The sequence below is a fragment of the Silene latifolia genome, chromosome 10, assembly GCF_048544455.1.
Source record: "Silene latifolia isolate original U9 population chromosome 10, ASM4854445v1, whole genome shotgun sequence".
In the NCBI taxonomy this organism is placed as follows: Eukaryota; Viridiplantae; Streptophyta; class Magnoliopsida; order Caryophyllales; family Caryophyllaceae; genus Silene; species Silene latifolia.
Window position 1 is genome coordinate 29,484,686 of NC_133535.1, and position 11,438 is coordinate 29,496,123.

The 11,438-nt window shown below is 42.3% G+C and overlaps 1 protein-coding gene across 1 annotated transcript; it reads left to right on the forward strand.

Moving 5' to 3' along the window:
* The first annotated feature begins 10,014 nt into the window (after positions 1 to 10,014).
* On the forward strand, positions 10,015 to 10,611 carry LOC141607364 (putative mitochondrial protein AtMg00860). Its single transcript, XM_074426714.1, has one exon. It carries the CDS (start codon positions 10,015 to 10,017, stop codon positions 10,609 to 10,611), a length of 597 nt encoding a protein of 198 aa, XP_074282815.1.
* Positions 10,612 to 11,438: the final 827 nt, after the last annotated feature.

The following is an 11,438-nucleotide window of genomic DNA, read 5'->3' on the forward strand; positions in this document are numbered from 1 at the left end:
GGTTCATCAATCTCCCAAATGGAGGTATCAAGAATTTTGCAGAATTGATCAATGCCTTCAATCAACAATTCGCAAGTAGCAGAGATATGGCCAAGAGACCCAGTAACCTATTCAGGGTAAAGCAACTTCCTGAAGAATCTCTCAAAGAATTCCTGGCCAGATTTGTCAAAGAAAAGGTGGCCATTCCCAGATGCGATGAAGAAACAGCGGTAGAAGCATTCAGGCAAGGAGTCCTGCTGACAAAGTGACATCTATGCAGATCTGACCAAGAAAGCATGTCCAACCTTTGCCACTGTTCAATCCATCGCTTTAGAGCATGTCAGATTGGAAGAAGACCTCAACTTTAGAACGAACTCATCCGGAGGAAAGCAAGGCTATGGACACACTAACAGGAAAAGTTCTTACCAGAAAGGAAGCAATCCCAGATCAAGACCCTATTCCAGTGTCCGAACGATCCAAGTCAATATGGCACAAGAACATAAAGGTAACCTTTCTAACCTCCCAACTATTCCTGAATATAACTTCTCTATTAATACTGCAGGATTAATCAAACGCCTGGAAAACCTGGGAGATACAGTTAGATGGCCAAAGAAATCCGACAACCCCAGGAAAGATCCAACAAGATGGTGTGACTTCCATCAGGACATCGGACACACCACAGAAGAATGCATCCAGCTCAGGAAACAGGTGGCATATCTTCTAAAGAAAGGCTACTTGAAAGACTTAATCCAACAGATAAAGAACAAAAATGAAGAACAATACAAGAGAGATCCAGGAAATAGCAGAGACCCTCCTCCTCCTCCCCCCATCTATGAAGTCAAATTCATAAATGGAGGATCAGAAATCTGTGGTCTGACCAGCTCAGGTAAGTCCCTTGCATAGCAATTAAAGTCACCTGTCAGGGAAGAATATGTAGCACAATCACAAATGGAAACAGGAGAAGTCATATTAGATCCAGAATTCCCTGACAGGAAAGTACTTGTAGGGTCGGATGCACCCGACTCAATCGCACCAAACCAGGTCGACTTTCTCAAAACTAAAATGTCTTGTTTTGCTTGGTCACATTTTGATATGACTGGTATAGATGCTGATGTTATTACTCATAAGTTAAATATTGACAAATCCTTTAAGCCTGTACAAAGAAAAGAGAAGAAAATTCGCTGCAGAGAGGCATGAAATCATCAACCAAGAAGTTGACAAGCTACTAGACATGGGAATGATCGGGAAGTAATGTACCCGACCGGCTTGCAAACGTAGTAGTCGTCCAGAAAAAAATGGCAAATGGAGAGTCTGTGTAGACTACACCGACTTGAATAAAGCCTGCCCAAAAGATCCATTTCCCCTGCCACACATCGACGCAATGGTAGATGCCACTGCAGGCCACGAAATGTTAACATTTATGGATGCCTCCGGTAGGATTCAATCGATAAAAATGCACCAAGCAGACCAGGAAAGCACAGCTTTCATCACTGAAAGAGGTATATATTGTTATACTGCTATGCCCTTTGGATTAAAAAATGCAGGTGCAACCTACCAAAGGCTAGTCAACATGATGTTCAAAGATCAGATAGGAGACACCATGGAAGTCTACATAGATGACATGGTAGTCAAATCAAAAAAGGCAGAAGACCACGTCAAAGACCTGGAAGTAGCCTTTCAAATATTGGAAAAATTCAATATGAAGCTCAACCCACAAAAATGCCACTTGAGTCTCAAAGGCAAATTCCTGGGCTATATGGTGACAAAAAGAGGAATAGAAGCCAGCCTTAAACAGATCAAAGCTATCCTGGAGCTAGAACCACCAAAAACATCAAAGACATACAAAAGTGATTTGGAAGAATAGCGGCCCCGAACATTAATTTCAAGATCATCGAAAGATGCAAATCGTTTTATAACCTCGCTAAGGAAGAACAAGGACTTTCAATGGACCCCGATCATCAGTGCCTTTGAAGACCGAAAATATATCTATCCTCTCCCCCTTGCTGGCAAAACCAAATCAAAGATGAACCCCCGACAAGATACCGCTGATCCACAGAAATTCTTTGTCGATGCGATCCTGGTCAAAGAAGCAGACGGACAACAAGACCACATTATGCTATTATGTAAGTAAAAGTCTACCGGATGCGAGATCGGTATGGCCTACTAGAAAAATATGTTTTAGCTTTAATTATGAGTTGCACAAAATTAAGACCATATTTTGAAAGTCACCCTATAATAGTCGAACCAATCTTCCTATCAAATCAGTACTTAGGAAACCGAATTGTCCTGGACGAATGTGCAAATGGTCACCCAAATAAGCACATACAATATAACATTCGAACCAAGGACAAAGAATTAAGTCACAAGCACTAGCAGACTTTGTGGTCGATTTTAGTCCGGCCCTAGAACCCGACCTAATAAAAGAAGTGAATAAACCGACCAAATGACCAAACAGACCTAGAATGGACCCTATTTGTCGATGGAGCAGCCAACACGAGGGGCACAGCCTAGGAGTAGTACTAAAATCGCCACGGGGGATAAGATAGTACAAAGGGCTATAAGTCGTGCATTTGAGGCCACCAACAATGAGGCAGAATATGAAGCCCTGATAGCCGGATTAAAGGTATGTGTTGACCTTGGTGTGCAAAACTTAAAGGTACGTACTGATTCCCTCCTCATCTCCAACCAAGTAAATGGGATATATACTGCAAAAGACCCCAAAATGATGCTTTATCTAGATGTTGTTCAAATGCTAAAATCAAAATTTAAAAATTTTAATATTGACCAAATTCCCAGGGATTTAAATACCCAGGCCGATGCCTTAGCCGGCCTAGGATCCAACTTTAGTCCCCTTGACTTCGACAAAATACCCATCGTGCATTTATTAGAACCTGCAATAAATAAACAAGATGAGAGTTTCCCAATCTACATTGCTAATTCTTGGACAAAACCCTACTATGATCGGCTACAACAGGAATCCTTCCCTTAAATAAGCAAGATGCCAGAGCACTAAAAATAAAAGCGCTTCATATACTATTATTGACAACGTGCTTTTTAAGAAATCGCAGTGGGGCCTACCTCGGATGCCTGGAACCACAGGAAGTCGAGCAGATATTATCGAAAATCCATGAAGGATATTGTGGAAATCACAAAGGTGGAAGAAGCCTGGCAAGCAAAGTACTCGAAACAGTTATTATTGGCCTACCTTGGAAGCCGATTGCCTGGATTTTAGCTCTAAATGCAAAGCTTGTCGATTCACGGACCATATATCCATCACCCATCCAAGAACTACATTCCATATCCGCACCATGGCCATTTATGAAGTGGGGCATGGATATAGTAGGAAAACTACCTCAAGCGCCCGGACAAAAGGTTTTCATGTTAGCAATGACTGATTACTTCTCCAAATGGATAGAAGCTGAATCATACAGGCAAGTTAAGGAGAAGGACGTCATAGCATTCATTAAACACAACATCATTTGTAGATATGGCATCCCCTCTGAAATAGTATGTGATAATGGCACGCAATTCGTGGGAAAAAGAACAGCAGCCTTCTGTGCTCAATGGAACATCAATCTGGTAACATCCACACCAGGATATCCAAAAGCCAACGGTCAAGCGAGAATCCAAGAATAAGGTGGTACTCACCGCATAAAGAAAAAGCTGGAAAAAAAAGGAAAGGCAGATGGGTCAAGAACTCCCCCTGGTCCTTTGGGCCGACAGAACCACGCCAAAAACATCCACAGCCAAACCCCTACACCTTGGTCTATGGATGTGAAGCGATAATCCCACTGAAGTGGACATTCCATCAGCCAGATGTAGCCTGAACACAACAACAAACAATATACCTCTAATGGAGGATAGCCTAGACTTAACAGAAGAGCTAAGAGATGCAATGAGCATCGATTAGCAAAGATACCAAAGAAAGAGTTGCGAGAAGCTACAACAAGACTCACAAAGCCAGGGTATTCAGGGTAGGAGATCTTGTTCTCAGGAAAGTATTCCAAAACACAAAAGAAAAGAATGCTGGCAAATTGGCCCCAACCTGGGAAGGTCCCTATCCGATTGATTCAATAGTCGGCCAGGGAGCTTATAGATTACGCACCCGGACGGCGAAATGATCCCAAGAGCCTGGAATATTACACATCTAAAATTATTTCACATATAGAATATATCGCACAATCCAGGTATAACTTTTTACTTTAAACACTTCTTGCCTGAAAACTACATGTATGATACTTGCAGTTATATGAATAAATGCCGTATATGATTTCTTCAAATTATGTGCCCAAGTACTTATCTATGTTCTCATATTTACTTAGTGAAATCTTCAACACTTGTTTTACATATTGCATCTTATTTAAAACAAATCTTAAAGATTGGGGGCCACCCCACCAAATATTCAACTGATATCCAAAATTCAACAGCAAAACAGCCTTTAAATATTGAGCTCAACATAACATACAAACCTGGAAAATCTATTCCTAGATCAGTATGACATAAATGGGTCATAAGCCCTCCAGGCATGTGCAAGGGACATAAGCCCTCCGGACAGCAACAACCTCACCCATAACACATTAAATCGGCGATCCAAAGACAAAAACGGCCTGATCCATCGAAAAACGGCCGATCGATCGAATAATCGGCGGATCCAATGCATGTCCAACATCACAAAAGTACCTTGTCAAAACACAAAAAGAAACAAAACAAAGACCAAATATTTATTCACCCAAAATAATTGGTCCTACCTAATAACCATCCATTCCAGGGACACCCCCCTGGATGAGCCAAAAAATTTTGATATACTCTAAATATTCATTCCAGGGACATTCCCCCTGGATAGACCAAAACCCAAAAGAAAAACTAAGTTATTTTTGAGCCATGAATCGACTCACAACCATCCACCATTTCCTGATCACCGGACTTTGCCTTGGAAGGAGGAGAATCCACTTCTTCTTCTTGACCCATACTTGGCCAAATCGGATATCTTGAGCGTCCAAAGCCATCTCATCCCGGTCCGGATTCCGTTAGCCCGGTCGGATTCTGGATCTCTCATAGCATTAACCCGGCCTTTCCCGAAGAAGTACTGAGCAAGATCGCCAACCGCGCCTCCACCAACTCCTTTTCAAAGAGCAAGCTCCTCGTTTTTCCTTAATTGATCCCGCATTGCCTCGCTTCTCGCTTCCAACTCTTGCCTGACAGCCTTCTCGGCATTCTTTGCGGCTACCTCACAAACTACAAAGCAGCGACCCGACCGCCTCCTTAGTCTGTCCCCAACGAGATTGAAGTACCACTTCATTACCCCCGGATGTGTGCAGTCACGGTTTAGCCTATCCACTTTTCCTCCAAATTAGTAACCTTGGCCTGGCGTCCCTAAGCCGACAAGCGAGCCATCCCGGCATCCAACCCCTACATACATACAAAATCAATTAGCCAAATACAAGGTAAAACAAAAAGCACATAAACAATTAAAAATATCCCTTTACAACTAACCTCCCTAGCCTGGGAAGCAAGTTCAAGACCCTTGTTACAAGAGAAGTCAAAATAGAAACCACCCTGGTAGACGACTCAAGGGTACTAGCAGACAATAGCTGGTCGCTCATCTTTGCAGAAAACTCATCTATCCGAGCCCGGGCATCATCCATGTCATCAATCCTAGTAGGCACTTGCCTTATACTCCTGAGTGGTGAGCCGGATAGGCTGTTTCTCTCCTTCCTCCTCTGCCAAGATAACATCTTCCCTCTTTCTTTTCTGAGCCTGGACAATCTCCGGTGAAATTACCCTGGGAGGATCTTGAAGAGGCTGAATCTCAGAAACCAGGATATCAAGCGTTTTGTCGCTCCCACTAGCTTCCTGGCTCTTGGACTGCTCAAAGAATCCTAGCAACCCCACCTTCAAATCCTTTGCGAGAAAAGCTGGCCACCTAGCGAAGACCTAAATACTGAATATATAAAAAATATACGTGAATATCAAGCAAAGAACGACAGAAGATAACGGCCAACATAAAAGCATACGAAGACGTACGGAAAGAGCGGTAGAACTAGGCTTGCCTTTGGGTACTCGACCCCGATCGGCTTGGTCTTCATATACCGGGCAACAATTCCCCGCCCAAACAAGTCGGCCAAGTCCTCTCTTCCTCAGGAATAGAGAGGAAAGCATCTATCCTTGCAATAGCCTCCTCGTCAAGAGGATCATGATTCCAATCAGGAGCTACAAACATTACAAGAACAAAATATACAGGTAAGACTTATATGCCTCACTCTCATTCAATATAACTACAAATTAAGAGTACAGAAACCTACCACTCTCCAAAGGAGGATATCTCGTATAATCAAAGCCTCGATCCCGAGTCTCGGTCCGGATAAACAGGAAAGTCTTTGCCCAACTCTTGTCATCTTCAGAGTCCAGGTTAGTAATTAATGGAGACATCTTTGACTTAATTCTCAAATTAAAACGACCAACAACAGGATTTTTAAAATGATATACTGCCTTGATATCATTAAGAGTAATCACAAGATTGTGTTTAGCACATAAATTTTCTATGGAATGAACAAGTTTCCAAACCATCGGCATAATCTGAAAAGGTGACACCTCCATAGCACGAATGGTGTCAATCATTAAGGGAGTAAAAGGTAACTTACACCGCTTTGAATGCCCATTCGAAAATACGAACCAACCAACCAGGTGACACCCATTAGCCCGATGGACAAGACTCGGAATCCATACCTCGGTCGACTCAGAATTATTTTCTTCTCCCTTAGTATCTTGTCATAATTTGTTTTCAATAAGTTCTCTTCAGAAAGTAAGGATCCAAAGATTGAAGAGCAAGAAAAACAGAATCTACGATACTTGAAAGCCACAAAGACGAGCGGAGGGTCAATTTCCCTTACCTCCTCCTCTTGGATGTCTGTGGGTTCGTGCTCAACAGCAAGATCGCTCTCTGGGATGCAGGACGTTTTTTGGCTCCCATATTTCTAAGTGTTTGATTTATTATGATTGAAACTGTCGAGAAAATACAAAATAGCGAGAAAGGATTACGAGAAGAAGGGAAGAATTTCGAAGAATTTGGAAGAATTTCGGAAGAATATTCAACAAAGAAAGTGGAGGAAATTTGGTGAAAAATAACCTTGCCCTAAATACCGTATTTATAGGAGATGAATAACGGCATGAAAAACCTAGGAATTGCAAAATCTGTCGAGATGATGTCACTTAGCCGTTGCGTGTTCAACGGTAAGTAGGAGTCTAAGAGTCACCGAATAAATATGACTCTTCTTATTGTTTAACTCCGGTAAAGTTGACATCTCACCCCTGGCCGGATCCAAAGACGGGTAAAATGTCAAGGGGCAATTGTTAGGCCCAGTTTAGCCTGGTCTGACCATAACCTGGCCTGACTTAACAAGGCTGATTGATTAAGACGAGGACCGGACAAATCTAACTGTTATCTAGCTGTTGAGAAATATTATAACAAGCAGGCCACTAAATCCTGGAAGAAGAGCCTGATGGTCGGTATGGAATAGCTTGCGAGTATTGAAGTAGGCTGGATTAAGAAGATAAAACAAGAAATATAATTGTATAAGTCAAATAACCGTGCCCTATTCTCAAGGAAGACCAAGTCCAAACTTAAAACTATATAATCTATGAATGTGAACGGAAAGAAGAGGAAAGGCTATAAATTGGTTGAGATTGGAACGGGTCAAGCGAGTAAATAGGGAGCATGCCCTATTAATCCGGCAACAGCTCCTATAATGGAGAAAGACGTTGAAGAAAAAGGCAACGGTGGCATTTGTAGAACTATAAATAGCAGAATCTAACAATTGTAAAGGCATTCAATCTTAGTCAATTAATTTACACTTTATCTCTTTTTATTCTTGAATATTCAGATATACATACAATATTGTACTCGGTTTATCAAGATAATAAAAACGTTATTCCTTATACTTAAATCTTCCTTTGTTATTTACTCGTATCATTCCAGTCATATAGAACTAGATACCCTGATTACTATATAATCAAGCCGGATCCTTCCAGGAAAATCCTGCTAAAACAAAAGGGTTATTGACATTGAAGAGCAAATTGAAGAAGAGCTTGTGGTTGAACAAGAGAAAGGGTCATCTTCAAAAGCTAGTGAGGAAAAAGAAAAGAGTCCTTTGAGCATTGACAAAGGAAAGGAAGGAAGCACCAACACAAAGGATCAACTTGAAGAGATTGAAAAGGAATATGAACCGGAGGTACCATTCCCAAGTGCCCTCACAAATCCTAAGAAGTTTGATAAAGACTCCGATCTTTATGAAACTTTTAGGAAATGTGAGGTCAACATCCCTCTTTTTACTATCATCAAAACCGTTCCTAGGTATGCAAAGTTTCTCAAGGAACTTTGCATCCCTAAATGGAAGCCAAGGAAAGCATTTGAAAGAGTCACGGTTAGTAGGCATGTCTCGGCAATTTTCAAACAAAATCTTCCCAAAAAGTGCGATGACTCGGGCATGCTAACTATACCGTGCTCAATTGGAGGCAAAGCTTTTACTAGAGCTATGCTAGACTCGGGGTCTTCTATTAATGTCATGACTTATTCAATTTATGAGACCCTAGAATTACCTCCCTTTTCTATGACCAATGTTGTGATCCAATTGGCGGATCGCTCTACAATTCACCCCAAAGGTCTTGTAGAAGATGTGTTGGTAGAGGTTGATAAATTCATGTTTCCAGCCGATTTTTACGTTTTAGACATGGAACCGGACTCTAAGGCTACACCCCTCTTGCTAGGGAGGCCTTTTATGAGAACCTCCAAAACCAAACTTGACATGTATGATGGAACTTTGACTATGGAATTTGAAGGGAAAGTTTTGAAGTATAATGTGTATGAGACGATAAAGAAGGCCGGTGATTTGAGTTTTTTCTAATTTCTTGATAAAATTGAACCTTTGGCAAACCGAGTTTATCAATTGAATCATAGGGACCCACTTGAAGTGGCCCTCACTAACAATGTCGAGAAAGAAGGGTTGCGGTTTTTGTTGTCTCATGATGTGCAGGAAAGTATAGAGGAATTGGAGAAGGAAGAACCCTTGAAAGAATCTAAGAATGAGGAAGAAATGAGGGAAATTGAGAAGGAAATCCCGAGCCAGAGAGCAGCCTGCGCAGCACGACGCAGCCTGCGCAGCTCACCAGCGCAACATGCGCAGTCCCAGCTCCACCGAAGCTTGTTTTTCTTCTTCCTCTTATGATTATCAAGATAAATTTCTCCCTCTAGAGGCCTCCCTTGAAAAACCACTCCCATCCATTATAAAACCACCCACCCCCAATTTAAAACCACTTCTCGATCACTTGAAGTACATTTTTCTTGGGGAAAACAACACTCTACCCCTCATAATCTCCAACCAACTTGAGAGTGACCAAGAAAAGAAATTGGTGGGTGTATTGCACAAATACAAAGAAGCTTTTAGGTGGAGCATTGCGGATCTCAAAGGGATAAGCCCAAGCATTTGCATGCACAAGATCCGGTTGGAGGGAGAGGTAAAACCGGTGAGGCAACCACAAAGAAGATTGAACGCACCGATGATGGAGGTCGTGAAGGAAGAGATCATTAAATTGCTTCAAATGGGAATCATCTACCCCATTAGCGATTCTCAATGGGTAAGTCCCACTGAATGTGTACCTAAAAAGGGTGGTATGACGGTAATCGAGCTAGGGCAAAGAAGGAGCTTTAATCTCCACCCGGATTCAAACCAGGTGGCGAGTTTGCATCGATTATCGCCGCCTAAACGTCGTGACATTCAAAGACCACATCCCTTTACCCTTTCTAGACCAAATGCTAGAGAGGCTAGGGGGAAGGAATTCTATTGTTTCTTGGACGGATATTCCGGATACTTTCAAATTCCCATACGTCCAGAGGATCAATCCAAGACAACATTCACATGTCCTTTCGGAACATATGCATACCGAAGGATGCCCTTCGGTTTGTGTAATGCTCCGGGTACATTTCAACGTTGCATGGTGAGTCTTTTCTCGGATCTAGTAGAAAGAGTCTTAGAGGTCTTCATGGACGACTTCGCCGTCCATGGAGACAATTTTGAAGCTTGCTTGGACCACCTAACTATGGTCCTATCACGATGCACGGAGTCATACCTTGTGTTGAATTCCGAAAAATGTCACTTTATGGTTAAAAGCGGCATCGTGTTAGGTCACATAGTCTCAAAGAGAGGGATTGAGGTGGATGTGGCTAAGGTTGAAGTAATAAAAACCTTGCCATATCCCACTAATACTCTGGAGATAAGGTCGTTCCTAGGACACGCGGGCTTCTACCATCGATTTATTAAGGACTTTTCCAAGATTGCTTACCCCTTGTGCAAGCTTTTGCACAAGGATGTGGAGTTTGTTTTTGATGATGCTTGTAGGTTGGCATTCGATTCTTTGAAGGAAAAGCTTGTGACGGCCCCGATAATTCAAGCTCCAAAATGGGACCTCCCGTTTGAAATCATGACCGATGCTAGTGATTATGCCCTTGGCGCGGGTTTAGGCCAAAGGGAAGGGAAGGTTGCTCATGTGATACAATATGCTTCCTCACTTTTGAATGATGCTCAACGGAACTACACAACCACGGAAAAAAGAAATCTTGGCGGTGGTGTATGCCATTGAAAAGTTCCGGGCTTATCTCTTGGGTGCCAAGGTCATCATTTATACCGACCACAAGTCTATAAGACAATTTGTAGACAAGAAAGACACCAAAGCAAGGCTAATGAGATGGGTTCTTTTGATGAGCGAGTTTGACATCGAGATCAAGCACAAGCAAGTGAGTGCTAATGTGGTAGCCGACCATTTGAGTAGGCTTCACATCAATGAGGATCTAGTAAAGGCCATGGGAGTAGTGGACGGTAGCTTACCACATGAATCTCTATATTCCATGAAGGCCGTTGAGCCTTGGTATGCTAACCTTGTCAACTACATGGTAACAAAGAAGTTTCCCACCTCACTCTCATCAAGTCAAAAAAATAAGATAAAGGCCGATTCTAGATTCTACATATGGGATGACCCATATCTATGGAAGATGTGCCAAGATCAAGTCATTCGGCATTGTGTACCGGATGTAGAAATCTCGTCTATCCTCAAACATTGCCACGCGTACGCTTGTGGGGATCACTTTGGGCCTCATAGAACGGCACGAAAGATTCTAGAGTGCGGGTTCTATTGGCCCAAATTGTTCAAAGATGCTCACGTTTTCGTCAATACTTGTGACAAATGCCAACGGGTTGGCAACATCTCACGACGAAACGAAATGCCTCAACAACCGATGTTTTATTTGGAGGTTTTTGATGTGTGGGGGATATATTTCATGGGTCCATTCCCCAAGTCGGATGGGTATCTCTATATCCTATTGGCGGTGGACTATGTTTCAAAACGGGTCGAGGCTATACCAACTAGGAATGATGACGCAAGGACGGTCTCGAAATTTGTTCACAACAATA

Excerpts from the sequence above, each read along its gene's own strand:
- LOC141607364 (XM_074426714.1), top strand. The coding sequence starts at position 10,015 with ATGGACGACTTCGCCGTCCATGGAGACAATTTTGAAGCTTGCTTGGAC.